Source organism: Lontra canadensis, unplaced genomic scaffold, assembly GCF_010015895.1.
Source record: "Lontra canadensis isolate GAN:19392208 unplaced genomic scaffold, GSC_riverotter_1.0 scaffold5, whole genome shotgun sequence".
Classification (NCBI taxonomy): Eukaryota; Metazoa; Chordata; class Mammalia; order Carnivora; family Mustelidae; genus Lontra; species Lontra canadensis.
Window position 1 is genome coordinate 32395965 of NW_022630999.1, and position 20135 is coordinate 32416099.

General features: G+C 52.9%; 1 protein-coding gene across 1 annotated transcript in view; it reads right to left on the reverse strand.

Annotated features, from left to right (window-relative positions):
* SLIT3 (slit guidance ligand 3) overlaps nt 1-20135 on the reverse strand; it is a 582494-nt gene that overhangs the window by 11501 nt on the left and 550858 nt on the right. Inside the window, exons 27-32 of the mRNA XM_032851770.1 lie at nt 17556-17653; nt 13683-13822; nt 10406-10499; nt 5398-5535; nt 3484-3724; nt 1454-1584 (exon numbers count right to left, since the gene is read on the reverse strand). Coding sequence (XP_032707661.1) covers nt 1454-1584; nt 3484-3724; nt 5398-5535; nt 10406-10499; nt 13683-13822; nt 17556-17653 — 842 coding nt within the window. The remainder of the gene's footprint in view (nt 1-1453; nt 1585-3483; nt 3725-5397; nt 5536-10405; nt 10500-13682; nt 13823-17555; nt 17654-20135) is intronic.

Sequence of the window (20135 nt, forward strand, 5' to 3'; positions counted from 1 at the left end):
GCCCACCGTCCTAACCTGCCTGGGGTTCCCTCCACCCACCCTCTGCTGTGTACCTTCTGTCTGGTCCAGCCCTTTGTACTGTCCCTTAGGCTTGTCATTGCTCTTCTTCCGGCCTGCTCGCCCACCTGCTCTCCCTGTTCATGTAAACTCCACCCTTTCTTCAAGACCCATCACAAAAGGCTCTTCCTCCAGGAAAGCTTCCTGTGTAAGCTGCCACTTCTCAGACTTGTTCATCGAATCATCTGGAGGCTCCTTAAAACTGATGGCTGGGCCCTAGCCCAGAGCTTGTCGGTAGGTGCAGGATGAGGTCTGAAAATGGGCATGTCTGACAAGTTCCTGGCTGCTGCTGCTCTGGGACCCCACTTTGAGAACCACTGGTTTTAAACCAATGGTTTTCAACTGGGCTTGCTGGGAGTTGTTTTGGGGGCCTTCATGAGAGTAAGTTTGAGGGAAGAAACTTGGCTCCCTCTCAGCCCTGTGGGACAGTTTTGCTTCTGCGTATTTAATATTTTGATTTCAGTATAAAGTTGTGACTGCATAACTGACTTAGCTCCTGGGAAAAAAGTCTGTAAACTGCTACCCGTCCCCAATCCCAGTGAACGTGTGCCGGCTTCTAGAGGGGAAGGCTGGCCTCCAGATGTGGTCTCTCTCATATATGTGCTTTCCCCTCCAAGAAATGGCTCTCCTGCCACAGACAGTTTTTACGTGATTTTAGGTGTAACACAAATATTTCTCATTTTAATCATGATTTTTATAATAATTACAAAAACATAACTAAAATAATTTATTAGTTTAGTATTTATTTTACTGAGGAGTAGAAAAAAAAACTAACACTGAACTAGCATATCTGTGATTTCACCAATGATATGACTTAAGATGAAGCTGAAAGGAAAGAGGGCGTGGATTTAAAAGCTGATGTAAAGCAGCCTGCTATGGAACAGGACAGCTGAGGTGCCGTATTTTTATAGTTTTACAGAAAAATCAGGGTGACTGTTGGAAAGACTGAAGTTTAGGGAAAAACCATCTTTCAGAACAGTTTGAAAGTCACTTAAGGAAGAGTCCTGCTCCCTTGTGCTCGGGGATGTCTTCCCCTTGAGTTGCAAGCTAATCTCCCCCTGTTTTCTTTCTTAAACTAATAAAAGATTAGGATGACATTTTGAAAAGGGCAGCTCATTAAGCAGCCTCATCCGCATTGGCGCACGCGCTCCTGCACAGTAGCCAGCTGGCCATTTATCTTATGGTAATGAGGTGTCATCTCTCCGCGGGGGGGTCAGCCTTCGTGTCCTGCCTCTTCCTCCAGTATCGCCCCTCCCCCTCCCGCCCGCAGCTCTGAGCTGGGGAAAGTGGGGAGCGGGGGGTGGGCGCGGGGCCGGGCAGGGAGGAGCGGCTTCAGAGCGGCCCCTGGCCTCTCCTCTCGGGCTCGTGCCTTGGCAGGCGGCGCTGTGGTTCTTACCTGTACACCGTGGTGGGTGGGGAGCTCAGACTATCATAGACAAGCCTCACGTGGCCCTGGTACAGCTCCAGCGCCAGGGGGTCATTGTCTCCCTTGTAGAGAAGGATGCCATTGTCCTTGTCCGTGGCCACCTGGAGAGAGGCATATGGGTTAGGGCTCCCCTGAGGCCTAATCTCCCCAACCCCACCCTCACAGAGACCTCTTGCAGAGGGCATCTTCTGGATGAATCCCAGATCTGAATCCACGTCCCCATTTCCTCCTCTGTCTAGTCTGGGAGTTTCCCAGAGCGCAGATACTTACCCTCCAGCAAGTGCTGATGGAGCAATTCAATTCAGTAACTAATTACTGAGGACCCACTATGTGCCACTTTATTTATGTACAGAAACATTAGATTATTACATATAAGATATATATACATATACATATGTATTTAACATATATATAATATATAATCATGTATTTTATTGTGTGTGTGGGTGGTGGGGGTTGGGTCAGGAGCCTTGAGTTCTAATTGCCTCTTCCACCAGCATACAATGTGATCCCACCCAAATCCTTGCTCCCCTCAGGGCCTCAGTCTCTCTGTATAAAGTATGATAATAATCATGAACAAAATGCTAACAATGGCTGTTGCATTCAGTGTTTACTATGAGCGAGGCACTGTGTTAAGAGTCATCTGGGGAATTTTTTAAAAACACCTGTGTCTAGGCTTTACCCCAAATCAACTCCAGATGAATCTCTGGGGGGCGGGGCCCAGGCAAAGATAATTTTAGGAGTTCTCCAGGTGGTGCCAGGGCTGAGAGCCCCTGGTTTCAGAGGCTGCTGCCCAGAGGGCACCGTGCTGCAGGGATGGGATCCTCTGACCAGCCTGTCCGCTCCCACCACCTAGCACAAGTGCAGCAGGAAGGACTAGAAACAGAGCAGATGGTCTGATGGGACCTCTGGATGTCTGCAGCACGGGCTAACTGGGGACCCAACATTCAGGTGCCTGGGTCGGTGGGACAGAGAGGGGAAGGCAGGAGGGCAAGGAGGAGAATGCAGGAGAAGCAGACAGTAGCCAGAGCCGCCTCCTTGTGAGTGCCCAGGATCAACCCTCATCTCAGAGGCCTGCCTGCTGCACTGGGTGCTCCAAAAAAGCCAAGGCAGTATGAACGTTGTGCGTTTCTGCAGCCCCACCACCTGCAAGGGGCCTGGACACAAAGGCACTCAACAGATCTGCGTTGAATAAATATTTTTGCCATAAGCTTAAAGCTGGGTCAGTTTGGCCATAAGCAAAAGGAGAACAGGGCCCTAGTTAGTGCCACATGGAGGGGGCAGCTGGCCTGTATCCCTTTGCTGTGTCTCTGGGGTTCTTCTTCCCCAGCAAGCTGATAGGCAGGGGCCTGCTGCTTCTCAACCCCATTCCATCCCCGTTCCACCCCTCTCAGAAGCATTTAGGTCACTCAGAGATGCATTTTGGAATAAATGTGCTTGGGTCCACAGGTAAGGAACTTGAAAGAAGTTAGCTGGAAAAGAATTTGGTTCCTACTAAATGTTTTTCCATTCCCTAAAAAATGCCCTGAGTGTTTGTGCCTCTGGGCCTTTGTACATACTGATCTCTCAGGTGAAATGGGCATCCCCTCATCCTTCTAGCCTTCTCTAGGCAAACCCCTACTCATCCTTCAGATCTCAGTTTAGTTATCACTGTCTCTGGGAGCCTTCCTCATTCTTCCCAGCAGGTGAGGATCTCTGTTGTGGGAGCGCCTGGGAGCACCCACGTGCTCTCACAACACCCAGGGCTGGCACCGGCCCTCTGTTTGTCATCTTTCTCTGGACAAGGGGCTCTGTCTGTCTTGCCCACACCAAATCCCCATTGCCAGCACAGTGTCTGATATATAATAGTTGAGTGACTATTTTCTAGGCAAATGAATGGATGTGGCTGGGAATGAGGGCTGCCATTTGCGGTGACAGCCAGTCAGGAGTTGTCCTAAGAACAGCGGTGGTTCTCAGAATGGTTGGACGGAACCTTGGGGGCATGCTGGGGAGAGGCGCACCTGCAGGGAGATGTTGGCCTGGGGCCGGACCTTGGCGGAGGCTAGTTCCACGTAGGAGTCTTTGCCCACAAAGTTGACGGTGATGAGCTTCTCGCACCTTGGGCCGGCAAAGCCTGGGGGGCAGCGACAGGTCGGCTCCTGCTGTACCACGATGCACTGGGCCCCATTCTGGCACTCGTACTGGTCACAGGGACTGGTCTGAAGCAGGACCATGGGTGGGGGCTGCTCACAGAGGAGCCCGCTGGGAGGAGGGGAAAGAAGATGGAAGAGGGATGAGGGAAGGGCAGTGAGAGGAGACAATCAGAGTTATTTTGCCCAGAGGGCCACTAACAGAGAGAGGAAAAAAAGATGGGAACTGGGGCTTGTTCCAGCCCTCCCACTAACTGGGAAAAGTCCTTTTCCTTCTCTAAGCCCCCACTTCCCCATTTTTACAATAACGGGGTTGGAGAGTGCTGGTCCCCAAATTTCAGTGTCATCAGAATCTTCTGGCATAAATTTGTTAAAAGCACAGATTCTCACCCATCATCTCACCCATCAACAGAGGAATGGCCAAACAAAGGTAGCACATACATACAATGGAATATTATTCATTAAGAAAGGACATTCTGACACCTGTTACAGGTGGATGAACCTTGAGGATGTGAAATAAAGCAGTCACAAAAATGCAAATACCACATGTTCCACTTACACAAGGTACTTAGAGTGGTCAGATTTATGGGGTCAGAAGTAGAATGGTGGTTACCTGGGGCCATAGGAAGGGGGAGTGGGCAGTTAGTGTTTAATGCATGTAGTTTCAGTTTTGCAAGATTAAAAAAGTTCTGGAGACGGACGGTGGTTGGTTTACTTGATGCTACTGAGCTGCACACTTAAAAATGGTTAAGGTGGAAAATTTTACATTACATGTATCTCACCAGAATTTAAAGACATTAAAAGAGGAGGGTATGTGCTATGGTGAGTGCTGTGAAGTGTGTAAACCTGGCGATTCACAGACCTGTACCCCTGGGGATAAAAATATATTATATGTTTATAAAAAATTTAAAAAAAATGTAGTCCAAAAAAAAAAAAAGACATTAAAATATAGTGCAGATTCCCAGCCCCTTTCCCTCCGCCCTCCCCCCTCCCAATTCTAACTTAGTAGCTGTGGGGTGGGGCTCAGGAATGTCTATTTTCACAAGCCTCATGTAGATGGTCTCAATCAGGCTTTGGAAAAACCAGACTTCTTCATGATTCCTTCTCAGAGTCTGTGACCAAGGGTCATTTGCATGGTTGTGTTTATGCCGTGCGGCAAATACTAATGTATATGGAACTTTCCCCAAACTGACCCCTCCCCCCCACCTTAAGTCTGGTCCCTGGTGCCCCTCCAGCGCCCCCTGTACCTTTCCATTCCAGTCAGTGTGGGCGCTAGGGCTGGTACCCAGCATCTCCGTCCACATACCCCAAGGACCTCTCCTGACCACCCACCAGTGCCTCCCATTCCCTCTTTCCCTTCCTACTTTGCTGATTCCAGTGATTAACCCGAAGCTTTCCTATTTACCTCCATTTTTCTACCAATAGGGTACAAAAATGCTTTTGTTCTCTAGCCTAAAAAGAAGATCCCCACCCGTGTGGCCATGTGACTACCCCACAGTGTAAGCTGAGCTCCAAGATGGTAGCATCTTCCATTGGAAGGAATCACGCCCAAGCTTGACATCATGTGAGCCACATCCTAAGTTCAACTCCCGCACAGTTGCCCTGGATGGCTCTCCTATTACATGGGCTTAACAGCATCTGCTCTCAGACATGGAAGGGCTGACCTTCCAAGGACGCCCAGGAGGCCCAGGGCTAGTGCTGCCTAGGAGTGGGTCTCCATCCTGCCTGCCTTAGCCTGCCAGTCCCCCAGCCTGAGGGCTCCTTCCCGAGGGGCCCCCGCCATACCTGAAGCCCTGGGGGCAGATGCACGTGTAGCCGTTGACCGCATCCACGCACTGGGCCCCGTGGCGGCAACTGTGGGCCACGCAGTCATCGTTGTCCACTTCGCAGAGCTTCCCACTGTAGCCGGGGAGACATTCGCACCTGGAATGCAGCAGAGCAAGGCTGTTCTGTGGACCAGGGTGGCTTTCAGGGGGCCGCCTGTCTTCTCTGGGTACCCACATTCCTAAGTCCCTCTCATTTCTCAAGGGCTCCCTGAAGCCCGGCCCACGGTTGGATGCACCAGGCGTCTGTGGGCTCAGGGTTCCCACAAGCTGATGTCTGCTTAAGTCATGTGGGGGCTCCTGTTTTTAGGAGTTGGCGGCGGCACTCAGGGAGAAGGGTGGGCGCTGCAGCCCCAGCACCTGCTGGCGCAGCTGCACACAGGGCCCCCCGGAGCGTGCACCTGGAGCACGTAGCCCTGGGCTCCTCTGTCTGGGTGACACTGGCCAGAGTCCCAGCATGAAACAGACCTGAAGGGACTGCATTGCTCACAGGGGCAGAGGCACACACACAGGCACATGCAAACACCAACACTTCCTGGCACTTCTGCCTCCTGCAGGCCTGGAGCCCACGTACTGCTGTGGGCCTGCCAGCTGAATTCCACTGGGCCGAGTATAAACAGTAACCACAGCCCACCCAGGTCAGAGGAGGAAGGTGGGCCGGGTGGCCAAGGTGGCCAGGGAAGCAAGCCCTCTGAATACACCTGGGACAGAGGAGCCTGACCCTAGAAGCCACAGGTCAAAGGGATGGTCCTCCCTCCTCCTCTCCCTGCTCCTCCTGCTGTAGGAGTGGATGGAGTGGAATCACAGGTGCATCCTGGCATTGCTGGGCTCGCTTGGCAGAACACGGCGTGTGCCGTGAATTCGTGCCTAGCTAAGACTCCATGTCTGGGGTGTTGTTGGAGGAGGACAAGTTCCAGCGCCTGAGGATCTGCTGAGCCTGCATTCAGAAACTGGAACCAGCTACGATCTGACCTGTTCACCTTTACTGATCTGCAGGGTAAATTTCAAATATGTGGCCTCCTGCTACCCCAGAAAATGCAAACTTTGATGTCATAGCCCTCACTCCGCCCAGGTTTTTAAAGAGACCAACTGGGCAAGCTTCTCGGTGGGGGTGGGGCACGGGCTCAGTATACCCGCTAGTGTGAAGCCTGGCCCCTGGAGGCGTTTGTGTAGAAGTACCTGCAGCACAACTCAAGCTGCAAGAGCCCCTCTGAGGCAGCAGTGGCCGCTCAGTCCTTGCAGGGTAAGGTCCAGCCTGGGAGGCATGGAGTCAAGGTGGCCAAGGAGGTCTCCATGAGGACTCGAGGCCGTGCGCCCTTGCAGACAGCAGGTCTGGGGGCGAGTGTGCACCTGTCCTTCTTCCTGGCAATGCTACAGGCCTCTTCACACCTGTGCTGCTCCAACAAAGCCCCAGGGCTCCTGTTACAGTGCAGCTTCTGATCAGGGCGGCTGGGTGGGGCCTGGGAATCAGCACGCCGCACAAGCGTCCCTGGGATGCCGCTGCTGCCGGTTCCTTCACCTCGCTTCCCACAGCAAGGATCCGCCCACCACTTCTTCATCTGCTCAGAGGAGCATCTGGGGGTATAACATGCATTCCCTAATGTGCTCCCGTGTTTCCCCGTTGCCTTTCTTCTCAAGTGTAATAAGGCTTAGATGATTTTGTTATGTATAGAACTTTTTGATTCTGGACAAGGGGGCATAACCAAGTGATCTCTTTGGTCCCAGGACATCAGGAGTCTCCCGATGTAGCTAATAAACCAGTCCGGCCTGGACTGACTCACAGCCCCAGTGTTTCTGCGTGTGACTGCATGGACGGCTTGCTTCAGCTCGCGGCACCTGGCCCCGGCCTAGCAAGCGGAGAGTTGTTTTGACAGCCGGAGACCGCAGAGCGTGTCGGAGACAGGCCAGCGTGCCTGACGCAGGCAAAGTCCTCCGCGCACGGTAATCACTGTGATGTGCTTCTGTCATTCTGACTGCCTCGGTTCATGGGCAGTGTGACATGGTGACATGCGCCGTGTGCTTCACTATCTTCCAGGTTTGGTACGTTACGATTTCAGTGTTTATATCACAGATAGGTGTATGGTTTTATCTGTTCTGTTGCGTCCTCATTAGAGCATCACACGAGGAAATCTTCAAGGATGAACATCTTCAAACTTAGGCCAACATTGCATTGGCTGCATGCCTCTTATTACTGTCCCTGCAGCCTGCCTTGGGATATGGGTGAGGAGAGGAGGGGAGAGTAGAGAGGAGGGGAAGGGAGGGGACTAAGATTAGGACATGTAGTACTGGGAGAAGGGGTGTTTGATTTAAATGCATTTTAATAAAATCCACATTACTGAGCTGGCTATAGCCCTCTTCACGATGCTGGGAGACACTGTGAGTAACTACATCATCTCAAGATATTGAGAATTAGACTGCTTTCCTTCTATGTTCTAGATTCTTCCTATTCTGTATTCTATATTCCCCCTAGAACTCAAGGGGCCTTGGCTACAGTAGAGTGAGCTTTCTAGGGACCAGTACCAGAGGATCCTGTCTCTGGCCCCAAGTCCCTAGCACCCCGACCCCAGACCTGTATCCCGATGGGCCACTTCCGACCAGTTCTCATGCTCACTGTGCTGTCAAGTCGGCGTCCTCTGAGTTTGAGGAATGCCCCCGATCTGCTCTCCAGCTCTGGGTCTTATACTAGTCTTCACAGCTCAGATGCCTGGCCACCATTGTTGCCCCTCGTAGGCACACCCAGAGCACTCTGCCTGTCGGTCCAGCCTGCTCTGGTTTGGGTTCAAGTCTGTTTTACGCATCTCTTCTTCCCCTTGGCCTCTTCCTTCAGTTAAAGAGCAGCTCTGAGTTGAAGGTAAATCCAGGAGTAGGAAAAGTGGGATTGGGGGTTGGGAAGCTTCCCTCACCCTTACTTACACTCCAGCAGCCCAGCTACCTCCGAGCCCACATGGCACCTCTCAGAGGGGAGAGGAGCAGATAGGGCGGATTTGAATGAGGGTGCGTGCACGGCAGGAGGCAGGACTGAAGCTTCCTTTGGGGTCAGCAAAAGCAGAGCCCCTAACAGGCCTCTAGCATTTTCTCCGGTGATGAGCTCTAGGCTGGAGAAGTCAAAACGGGAAAGGAAAATACCGGACAAGATATGCTCATGTCCCTCTCTCACCTGTACCTGTTCTAGACCCTTCTGCTGCTGGTGGGACCCTCTCCCGCTCCCTCAGCTCATTCAAATCCCACCCATCTCAGCTCACCTCCTAAAGTGTGTAGGGGCTTCCCTTTGCTTTAGCGGGTTCTTCTCTCCCCTCCTCAGCAACTTGGCAGCACTCGGAGCCAGAACTGAAGGCCCCAGAAATGCCTTCTTTCTACACACAGGTTTTATGTCCGATTTTCCTCCCCCGGGTCCACGGCAAGGGCCTCGAGAATGAGGGAATCAAAAACATTTCACAATACCCGTGGCAACTTCCACAGCGAGAATCTGAGGACGGAAGGGTCGGCTCACTGAGGGGCAACAACCAGAACCCATGACTCCTAGATTCTAGGATCACAAGATTTCTCAAGTTCTTAAGTCTTGGAGAGATTTATGAATCTAAGAGTGCACAATTCCTAAGTCCCTAAGATTCTGTGATTTAATATTGTCATTAGCCTCAGAATTTCTAAAATCTTGGGTTTCCATGAAGTGCTAAGCTTTGCAGCATAGCATTATAGTCTCAAAACCCCCAGAGTCTGGGAACTCTTCTGCCTTATGACTGAAAGCTGGACACACTCAGACTGATGACAGATCCTGGAGCCACCTAGACCCAGAGCATGAGCTTTGCTCCAGAGGCTGGAGATGCTACTTGACAGAAGGCTGTTCAGGATATTTTTTGAAGACTCATCAGCAGAGGCACGGAGCTCCAGACCCACATCCCTCATCTTTAGGGGTGACTCTGTGGAGTCACTTCCGATATCTTTGCTGAAGGCTCGTCTGGGGTGCCCCCAAGCTGTTCTGGCCTTTGCATGCTCCCCCAGATTCACTGGCGCTAGAGGCTCCAGCCACCTCTCCAGTGTTGGGCAGAGTCTGCTGGGGATGAGGGGAACCAACTGTGTGTGCAAGGCAGCTTTGGGAGAGGATTTAGGGGAGACTGTTCTTGGCCCTAGAGTTCTGGGATGTTCCTACTGATGTCAGTCGATCCCAGGACTCAAGGATCTCATGGTTTTCTCCAGAAGAGGCAATGGTACATGTTTTCATGAAAGAGGGGTTGTGGAGGAAATAGGGACAGAGCCTGGGAGTGATTTCCCGGGGTGTCATCTGATTCTCAGGCTCTGGAACTGGTACCTTCTGAGGCAGACACTCCTTCCACCCTTAGAATTGCTCCTAAGCTCTCCGATCTCCCCTGGGCTCTGCTGCTCACTGTAGAGACAGCGCCACCCATGGCCGTACTGTTGAACCGAGTCAGTGTTCCCTCTCCCCTCCCCGTCCGCCACCCCCCTCCAGCGTACACAGGTACCTAAGCTGGCAACCTCTCCGGAGCCACAGAGAGAGGAGCCACAGAGGGCAGAATGCTGTGAAGGAGGCACGCAAGGAAGATGAGCAAATGCCCTTCAGCTTCCTCAGTGGGCTTGTTCTATCATACTAGCTCTGGAGAGGAAAGTATGCTGGGGTTGGGGTGTGGTGTGGGAAGACAAGGAAGGAGGGGAAGGAGAGGGTAAGGGAAAGAGGGGATATCTTTATCTCCATCTGTCTGTCTATCTACACAGAGAGAGACGGACTCACAAAGAGAGAGAACCACAAAGAGACAGAGACAGAGGCACATATATAGGGAAACAAAGAGAGACAGAAAGAATTAGACCATGACCAGTCAGAGACACAGAGAAGCACACAGTAATGAATGAGTAACAGGCAGAGAGAGAGATCACGAGTGGGAGAGAATGGAGAGGGCCCCATTAGAGGGAAAGACCCCAGGACCCTGTGTTGCTGGGGACACAAAGCCAAGCCTTACCTGAATCCTTTGTCCAGGGAGATGCACTTGGCCTCATGCTGACAGAGGTTCATCCCGGGCATGCAGTGGTCAATCACTTCATCGCACAGCTCACCTGTGGGGGTGGGTAGAAAGGTCAGGTGCCTGGGAGAGCCTGGCTAGAAGGTCAGATCCATCCAGCCCCCAATCAGGAGGTCGTGGATCTCAGGCGCCCTGCATTCGCTCTCTTGGTGCATTCTTTCTCTTGTACTCCTGCCTTGGTCTCCGCAGCAGTGACACTGGGAGGACTCGAGGATTCCCCTGGACACTGTCACAGCACCATCCTTCAGCTGTTTCACTTGATCATTCACGGGCTGCTGCAGCTGAAACCACAGGATGCCAGACCCTGACCTTGGGCTATGCTTAATTGTATTTCTCCTTCCACATCCATTTATGGAGCACCTTGCATGTGGCAGACACCCTGACGGGCACTAGGGACACAACAGTGACCTAGTCTTGTCCTCCCCATGGCCTGGGGCGGGGGTGCAGATCTACAAATTAGTAGATGACTGCAACACAGAGATGTGTGACCACGGGGTAAACGCCGTGAAAACTCGGAGGCTTCTTGGAGGAGCGGACGTGGCTTAGCAGCAGAGTCCACCTGCTGTAGACAAGGAAGCCTCCCTGGATTTTCTCAGAGAAGAAACTATGAAAGGAATTTTGAAGTTGAGGTCTCTGGATACACTCCCTTTGAAAGTCATCATGCCGAGAAATGCCTAATGGGTCAGAAATACCCAGGGATGGCGCTTACACACAAGCTCCCCAAAGCTCACACCACCTGAGATGTCCTCTGGGAATGTGCAGCAGAGTAAGGTGGGACAGCAGGGTGACGGCGGGGCAGATGCGCCCGAGCTCTGGGCACCCCTAAATCCAGCTGGTAAGCCAGTGGAGAGTGACCTAAGAGAGGAAAATGTCACCCATGGGATTTCTTTCGGGGCTGGGGGCAGGAACATGGGCAGTGAGGGCTGCTGGGACAGGGCAGAGGAAGGTCAGAGGGTGGCTGGGCTGGAAATGGATGACATACACAGACCCAGTGTCTGTTCTGTGCTGTGATGCGGAGAAGCTGACCCCTACCCTATCCTCATTTTGCCAGCCTCTCAAGATCACAGAGGCTGCTGTGTTCTTTATAAGGCATTTCCTTTTCCTCACTTCCTGGGGAGACCCAGAGAGACAGACAGTCGTCTGTGTGGGACTGGCATTTTCTAGGACAGAGAGAACCATGGCATCCCATGCTTAGGCAGAGATGCATTTTAGTTAACTGCAGACATAGGCCGTGCTATCCCACTAGCAGGAAGCCACCTCAGTAAATATTTCCTCAGTCCCCCCACCACTGCTCATTTGCCCACCATAAATTCAGTCCTACTGCCCTTCCTTTGCCCCAAAGTTTATTTTGGGTTGCTTTGCCTTCTTTCTCTCTCTTTTTAAAAAATTTTATTTATTTATTTGACAGAGAGAGATCACAAGTAGGCAGAGAGGCAGGCAGAGAGCCTGATGCGGAACTCGATCCCAGGACCCTGAGATCATGACCTGAGACAAAGGCAGAGACTTAACCCACTGAGCCACCCAGGTGCCCCTACCTTCTCTTTTTAACTGCTGGGATTTTTACTGTCTCTCTTCTGGTACCAAGAATCCACCAAGTGGATTCTTCTGGACCAACAATTTAACCCTATATGACGCCTCCTCTCCTCTAGGTAGACCAGATGCCCCTTGAGAGCATACTTTTAGACTTCTTGGTATCCCTTATAGCTAATTCAGTGGTCATAGTAGATTCACAGTAGATTCATAATAAGTGTTGTCTATTGCTAACTTAACTCTTGGCTACAACTCTGCTCTGGGAAGGTGGAAGATATAGAGGAGGACACCGTCAGCAGACTTCCCTGCACTTTTCTCCAGCAGAGAGCCTCTCCTGGGACCCAGGAGGCTGAGGAGTAGCAGTGTTTTCTCAGTCACCCTTGGCACGCTCTATCACAGTCCCAAGAGTGCGCTTGGGGGATACTGAGTTAATGGGCTGGGGTCTGCATATGGCACAGGGGCTGGAAGGGCACTGGGGGCTACTTGGCTTCCTTCTCCATGGCCTCAGAAAGCCTCTAATCACTATCCGTGTATTCTCATCTCCTACCTCATTCCTGATGTCAAGCCAGGTGCCAAAAGGACAGGCTGCAGCCATCCCTGGGATGCCCGGTCCTTGTTTTCATCCTTGCCTTGGGCTGCTATTTCCTAAAATACGTTTCTTGCAACACACAATGTCTGTGTTGGGAAGGAGATCTGGGGTAGGGTAGGAGGGAAGCTCTGACTTCAGATACATCTGGGACTTGCAGGGTTAAACAAAGTTAAACAGCATTCTTTCAAGCAAGAATTGTCGGAACCTCTAGTGTGCTGCTTCTGTGTCATATGGAAGAGAACTATTATTACATACAGTGTCGCTCCAACTCTCGTTCCTGGAGGCTTTTCCTCAAAGAACTCATGGAATTTATGGAATTGCATTCTTGAATATACCACTTTGAGTTGCTCCTACAACAAAGGAGGCTGTGCTCCCGCCACTGGGTGGCATTTTGCTTCATCATCTAGTCTATGTAACTGTTCTCATCAGGGGCTGTCAATACAGGACATAGAGGTGCTGTGTTTTAAGGGTGGATGGGTAGCATGAGGATACTGATGAATGACTTATAGGAGCCTTCCTGGATTCTCTGTCTGGGTTAGGTTCTTCCTCTGTGATCCCAGGACTCCCCGGGGGCTTACAGGTGTTGTATTCTCTTTCTACATGTCTCTCTCTACTTGACAATGAGCTTCTTAGGAGAGACCACTTTGTCTTGGCCATTTTTGTATCCTCAGCTCCTAGCAGAGTGTCTAGAAGCTGTGAATTTCCAGAGAAAGCAGACTAGACCTGAACAAAGCAGAAATGGAAAGCAAATGCCTTCGCTGGCCTCAACCAGCACTGGCTCTCCGGGGTTCCCAAAGGAGGGGATGGCCATCAGCCACTGGAGCAGACAGCTGCAAGTGCCCTGGGAACCTGATTCAAATGTGGAGGAGCTAGGGATGTGCCTGGTGGGGTGGGTGAGGGGGGCGGGGGAGGGATGGGAGGGGCCAACATGCCAAGAGGGCTTCTGGGAAGCCCTTCCTGGCACAGCACCGGGTTTGGGGGATTCACATCTCTGTCCATGGGGGCAGAGGGTGGGGGCCATGAAAGAAGCTAGGAAAAGAGAATTCTTTAGCACATGACCCCTGGCCCACCGCCATGTGCAGGTGCCGGGGGCCTCACCCGTGTAGTTAGGAGGGCAGACACACACGTAGTTGTTGATCCCGTCCACGCAGGTGGCATTGTTCTCACAGTCGTTGTCCTCGCAATCATCTGGATTGATCTCACAGCGCTGGCCCTCAAAGCCCAGAGGGCAGGAGCAGCTTTGGGGATGTGTGGGAAGAGGAGGAGGGAAGCGGGGGCGGGGGGGGTGTCAGAGAGTGGGGTGGGGTTGGGGTGGCAGAAAAGAAGGTTGGGGGGAGATAATTAGTCAGGTTTCTCTCTGGATGGAGGTCCCAGGCAGCACTCTGTATACCTGAAGCCCTGGGGTCCTGAGCAGGGAGACCCTTAGGGGCCACAAAGGTCATTTCATCTAGCCTGCTGTCTCTGGGCAATATTCCATCCCCTGGCCCTGGATGGCTGCCTGCCTCCAGGCCCCCAGCCCCTAGCTGGAAGTGGTTTCCTGGAGAGAGCTTAAATTCTCCAGCTGTCTTCCTTTGGCTCTTCTCTGGTAGTGGTTTGTAGACAGAGAGAGAAACAGCAGAACATACATCCCCCTCCGAGTGACTTTATACTCAAGTACAGGCCTTCTACCTCGAGCAGGAATAGTACACGGTGGCCAGGATCAGGATCCTCAGCCAAGTATCGGGAATGAATTCTGGGTCTGCTGCTTCCTGGTTATAAGACCTTGGGCCAATTAATTAAATTCCATGTCTCAGTTTCCACATCTAGTGACTGGGGGAGTATAACCTTCCCCCGTGGTGGTTGTGGGGCGTGAGGAGATGACACAAATAAAAGGCTTAGTGGGACCCTGGCACACAGAAAATGCTCAGAACATGTTAGCTAGCTTCACTTCTAGATACTTCTACATCTGGCCTCCTTACCCTTTCTCAGGGATGCCACTGTTCCCTGTGTGTACTCCTACTTCTGGGACCCCTCCAGCTTCTGGGGGAGAAGCGGACAGGGCGGGAGGCTGCTTTCCTGCCCACGCCGAGGCTCTCTGGTGAGCTTCGCTCAAAACACTGGATTGCACGATGCATTCCCTTAACTTGTCTCTGAAGCGCTACATCTCTTGGATCAAAACCTCAAACCTTGGCAGTCCTCTGCCCAGCTTTAGTCACATCCCAGGATTAGGGGTGCAAACTAAGCTGGGACGGAGAATCCTGAGCGAATGAGAAGGGGCACAGGTGGGAGACGAGTATCTGATTAAATAAGCTGCAGGGACTTCCTCTGTGGCCCAGGCCCCATCAGGGATTTACACCCCATTCACGGACATACGTTCTAGCTTCAGACTCAGGATTCCAGGCCTTTCTCTGTTTTAGAGACTGCTCTGATTTGGGATTTAGGCACTAACCTAAACTAATAGGAAGTGGATTTCTAGAATCCTACTTAACTTCCTTTCTTCTACAACCTGAAAGCTGTGTCACATCTTCTACAGAAGGCCGGGGGGTTCTTCGGTCTGAGCTCTTGAGGTAAAGCAAAATGATGGATTCCTGTTTTCTGTGAGGGACTCTGGTGTTCATGAAAAGCGATTTCCTCAGAGCCAGACAGAGGGTAGGTTTTCGAAGGTCTGAAACCACAGTATTGCCTATTTTCCTGAAATGAGTTACCCGGGCTGTCCCTAGAGCCTCGGGATTGCATGAAACTGGGATACGGATGGCTGGTCAGGAACGGCTTGCTCATGCAGTGGACAGACGGTGGGAAGGAGACTGAAGTCTCCTCTGCCCTCACTGGAAACCTTGGCAGGCGGTTGTCAAGGAGACTCCAACAGCACCCAGTTAGCTTGGGGATGTAGGACAGGTCCTATCTCCTATCTTGGTCTCCTGCCTGGCCAGCTCTGCTGGCCTTTGCTCTTTTTGTGAGCAGATAATGCAATAAGACTGGAGAAGCATCTGATGAGGAGGCAGATATAACTTAGATGCAGTTATCCCCGGGGGAGGGACCATATCCTGGTCCCATACGACCGCTGTCCTTGTAAGAACACGGCCAGGTAGAGACAGAGACCCAGGCTGAATGCCATGTGATAATGACGACAGAGACTGCAGTGGGGCAGCTGCCAGCCAAGGAAGGCCCGAAACTGCCTGTCACCAGCAGAAGCTAGGACGGGGCGAGGAAGGATCCTTGCCTTTCCCCTACAGGGTTCAGGATGAGCATGGCCCTGCTGACACCCTGAGTTTGAACTTCTTGCTTCTGGAAACGTGAGAGAATACATTTCCGTTTTTCCAAGATACCCCTGTGTGGTACTTCATTACAGCAGCCTTAGCAGAGGGACACAGGAAGGAAAAAGGGAGCACAGCTTCCCCGATGAGTGTCCCTCACTTTGCCAACCTATCAGGGGTTAACCTAGTGAGGGAATGGGCTGCTCTTGGGAGCCCCCCATAAACTGTGCTATCCCCAGTATGTGGTCCTCACTGCCTTAATCCTCCACTCCATTTCCCTAATCCTGGAGGTCTGGGCCCTTTTTCTTGAAAATGAAATTCGAAAAGTATTTCCAGTTCCTCTGTATCCCCTCAGCAACTGAGGTGGAAACAAGATCCTTCTGCTCACCTGCAGCTCCAGAGAGGGAGGCACCCACAAAGAGGAGGGCAGGGCGTGTTTGGGGGGTGGGAGGCATACCGCAATGCGAACCAGAGAGAAGAGACATGGTCGCCTGCAGGGGCACTCCTCTCTCTTGCAGACCTCCATCCCTTGGCTGGGTGGGCAGAGCCAGGCTCTTACCCTGGAGGTGTTTCCTGGCTGGGGCTGCATGGCCCCCCCCGTGAGGTTCCTCTGTGTGGCTCCCCCCCCCCCCCCCCGATACCCACTCCCAGCGATAAGGTTGGAGTGGGTGGTTTGGCTGACTTCAGGCAGGAAAACAAACCTTGCCTTGAATTTCACTTTTTAAGAGCCAGGGTTTGATGGGGCTGGCTTGGTCGGTAGACACAAGGGCAGGATGGGTTCCTTGGGTAGGAGAACTGGGAGCCCAGAACCTGTTGTAGACCACATGGCAGCCCCTAGCCAGAGTGCCTCTGATACTCATTTGCAATCTGAGCTCTGACACATCCACACACAGCTTGGCTCAGCACCCCTTCCTCTCCTGCCTCCCACCCACTCGCTAGGGGTGCTAAAGGAACCACTTCCTACTGGTCTGCTTTTGCCAGGGCCAGGGGCCAGGAAAACTGGGCATCTGAAAGCAATCGAGAAGGGTGGGAAGTAGGAAGGGGGCCTGGGGATTGGCAGAGGCCTTGAAAGCCCGCTTTTAGAACAGGGATGGGAAAAACGTAAATGGCTTCTATTCTCTTTTCTTCCTGAGCTCTTAAGGAGGAACAAGTTTGGGTGGGAAGACCCAGGAATGAGTGTCAGGATAGGTGACCGAGCAAATCCATCTCTATGCCTCAGTTTCCTCATCTGTCCAATGGGGCTAGCCCCAGCCTCCAGTGGGTAGGGTCACTATGAGGATTTAAATGAGATACTACAGACTAGCTCGTGCCCAGAACATAATGAACATGTAGTCAAGGTCACCTGTTTTTACTGTTTGTAGCACCCAGAAGAGTGCTGGAATTGCCATGCTGGTGGGGCTCTGAGCCGTCGTGCCATCCTTCTCTGACTCCTGCCAGCAGCTGTAGCCTCCCCTGGTGCCCTCCTGGCTCTGGAGACAGACTCCCTGAACTCCCTGCAGCAGCGCTTGCTAACCGTGTCACCGCAGAGGATGACTCCTGTGGGAGCCCTGACATTCTCATCTGTATCGTAGGAATCACAGTAGCTCCCTCATAGGGTGAGAAGGGCCTTGAGCTCATCCGCACGATGGGCCTGGCACAGTGTGGGCACATAGTAGGCTATGCCTCTTCGGCCTGCCCCAGGAGTCTGCCCAGAAAGCCCTCTGAGGGAGAGAGGAGAGGCCCACAGGGGCGCAGTTACCTGAACCCGTCCTTGTGGCTGTCGCTCAGGTGGCAGGTGCCCCCGTGCCAACAGGGGTTCTGAATGCAGGTGTTGATGGGCACGGTGCAGTCTTTGCCCTGAGGAGAGGAGGGAACAGCGCCAGGTTAGGGAGGCTTTCAATGACCGCCTGAACCAGAACGTCCCTTGGAGCTCCTGGCACCCTCTGGGATGGGGCTGGGCAGATGGCCACAAGGAGGCCCTGGGACCAGTTTGCTGTGTGGCCCAGAGGAAGCCAAAGGGGGCCCTGGGAGTGAGTGAGCGAACTCAGGAGTTTGGGCCTCAGCTTCACTAGTTCCCAGAATTCACATCCTGTTCTCTATCCCGAACTGCAGGGCAAGAATACAGGAAAACCTGGGTTCACGGTCCAGCTTCATCTCTCTCTGGTGGGCTGACCGTGACCTTGTGTAAGCCTTCTAGCCTCTCCCAGCCTGCCTCACAGAGGTGTGTGAGAATGAAATGCGGCCTTTCCCGTGAGGAAATACCTCAAGAATGTAAAACATCCGGCACACAGTAGGCGCCTGGTACATGCTAGCCGGTGACCGTATTCCTAGCCCTGTGCTTACATGGGGCCCCAACGTGGGTAGGGCAGAGGAGTGCTGAGGTGTGGCCAGCAGACCTCGCCCCTGTGAAGTGACAACGCCCCCCAGTCACTCATCTTTGATGGGTCTGGAAGCGGGTCTGGGCGTTGGTACTGCAAGTTCTGATTCTTTCAGAATCAGAATCAGCCGGACTGAGGACGCTGCGACAGACAGCTGTGGGTGGAGTGGCATTCCTCCGGAGCAGGCCCCTCTGAAGGGGGACACTTGAGCTGAGAAGGAGCCAACCGCGCGGTAGGCAGGGAGGAGCATGCTGGGCAGAAGGACAGTGAGGGCGAAGGCACTGAGGAGGGAGCCCAAGGCAGACACTGTGGCCGTTAAGCCTCCGCCGAGGGAGCCGCCCACTTCTTGGCCTGGGCTCCAGCTTCTCCCGTGGGACTGATGCCCCAGCGCCGCGGCTAAGTCTTGACAAGCAGTCCCCTGGAGGACCCATGGGGTCTGGGGAGGCATCCGCTGCATTCGTTTCTGGGCTGTGGGCTCGGTGTGGGCAGCGTGCCAGGTGGGGGTGATCACGGGAGCCCTCCCACTGCCACACCACCTGCTCACCATCTGCCTGAGAAAATCCTCTTCCCGCCGCGGCTGCTGCCAGGGCCTGGGGCGGAGTCGGGTAGGGCTCCCTGGCTTGAAGGTCACTGCCAACTGGGCCTGCGACCCTCTTCCCGGCTCACACCCTGAAGCCACAGGCACAGCCTCCAGCAGCCGGGAGGCACAGCCGCGTGGGTCTGGCTCTCACTGCAAAGGGCCAGTCAGGGGTTTCTCAAGGGGGAGAAGGAGAATGCAGTTTGGGGTGGGATCTGGGCTTACTCTAAACCAGAGCAACACGGGATCCCTTTCAGAGACTCATTGTGTGCGATGGAAACTGCAATACTTATTCTCAATTTATTGAGCACATTTTCCATTCCAGGCCTCACACTAAGGGTTTTATATTCACGATCACATATAATGTTCACAACAACCCTCTGAGATTGGTATGGTTGTTATTACGACCATTTCCAGATCGGGAAGGCAGGCTTGGAAAGTGAGCTAATATGTCCAAGGTGGCACGGCAGCAAGGGGAGCAGGCGGCGGCTGAAGCCAGACAGCCAGTCCGCAGCCAGCGCCGGGGACCTCTCTGCTGGCCCTCTCACAGCATGGCTCCAGACTCAGCACGCCTGGGTGGACGCTCCCGTCCGACTGCTATGCGCCTTAAGGGGATTACCAGCTCTCTCTGAGCCGTGTCTGCATTATCTATAAAGTGGGGATAATAACGACCTCACCTATGGTGACGAGAAATCACGCATGTATATAACGAGCACCTGGCATGTGACGGTAGTGCTGGAAGGAAGAGCTCTTGAGATGGGGATGACATCAGGGGTCTGAGGCAGGGCTGGGTAGGGGGAAGGGGGATCCAAAGACTTTTTCAGGCCTTTGGTTGGGACTGAATTGTTCAGGAGTGTGAGTGTGTATTAGATGGATGAGCCGTGAAGAGCAGGACAGGAGAACCTTGATTAGGTCAAGGCGGGGCCTTCTTCGCCCGTACTGGGGCCAGCCTCTCGGCTCTGGGGAACTCTCAAGGATCAGGGACTCCAGGTGGGATCCTCCCTTGGGGGTGGGATGGGGAGATGTGGAGTTGGTGGGGTCTCCTGCAGTCCCTTACTCTGAGCTCAGAAATCCAGGAGGCAGATCCTAGCTCTTGACGATGTGCTAATTGGGCCTGGAGGTGAGGATTTCTGTCACTTACGTGTCCTTGAGAAATAATCACCATTGTCAATGCCTGGCTAATTAGCCCAATTCAACTCTCTTCAGCCTCACTTTGCTCAAATCTACTAGATTTATGGTGCTCCATGGTCTCCCACCGCTGTGTGTAGGTGTGTGTGTGTGTGTATGTGTGTATGTATGACAGAGAGAGAGGACAGACACCATGGCTGGCACTTCTGGCTTCTTTTAAAGGAGTTTGGGAGTTGCTGTCCCCACTGGAAACCTC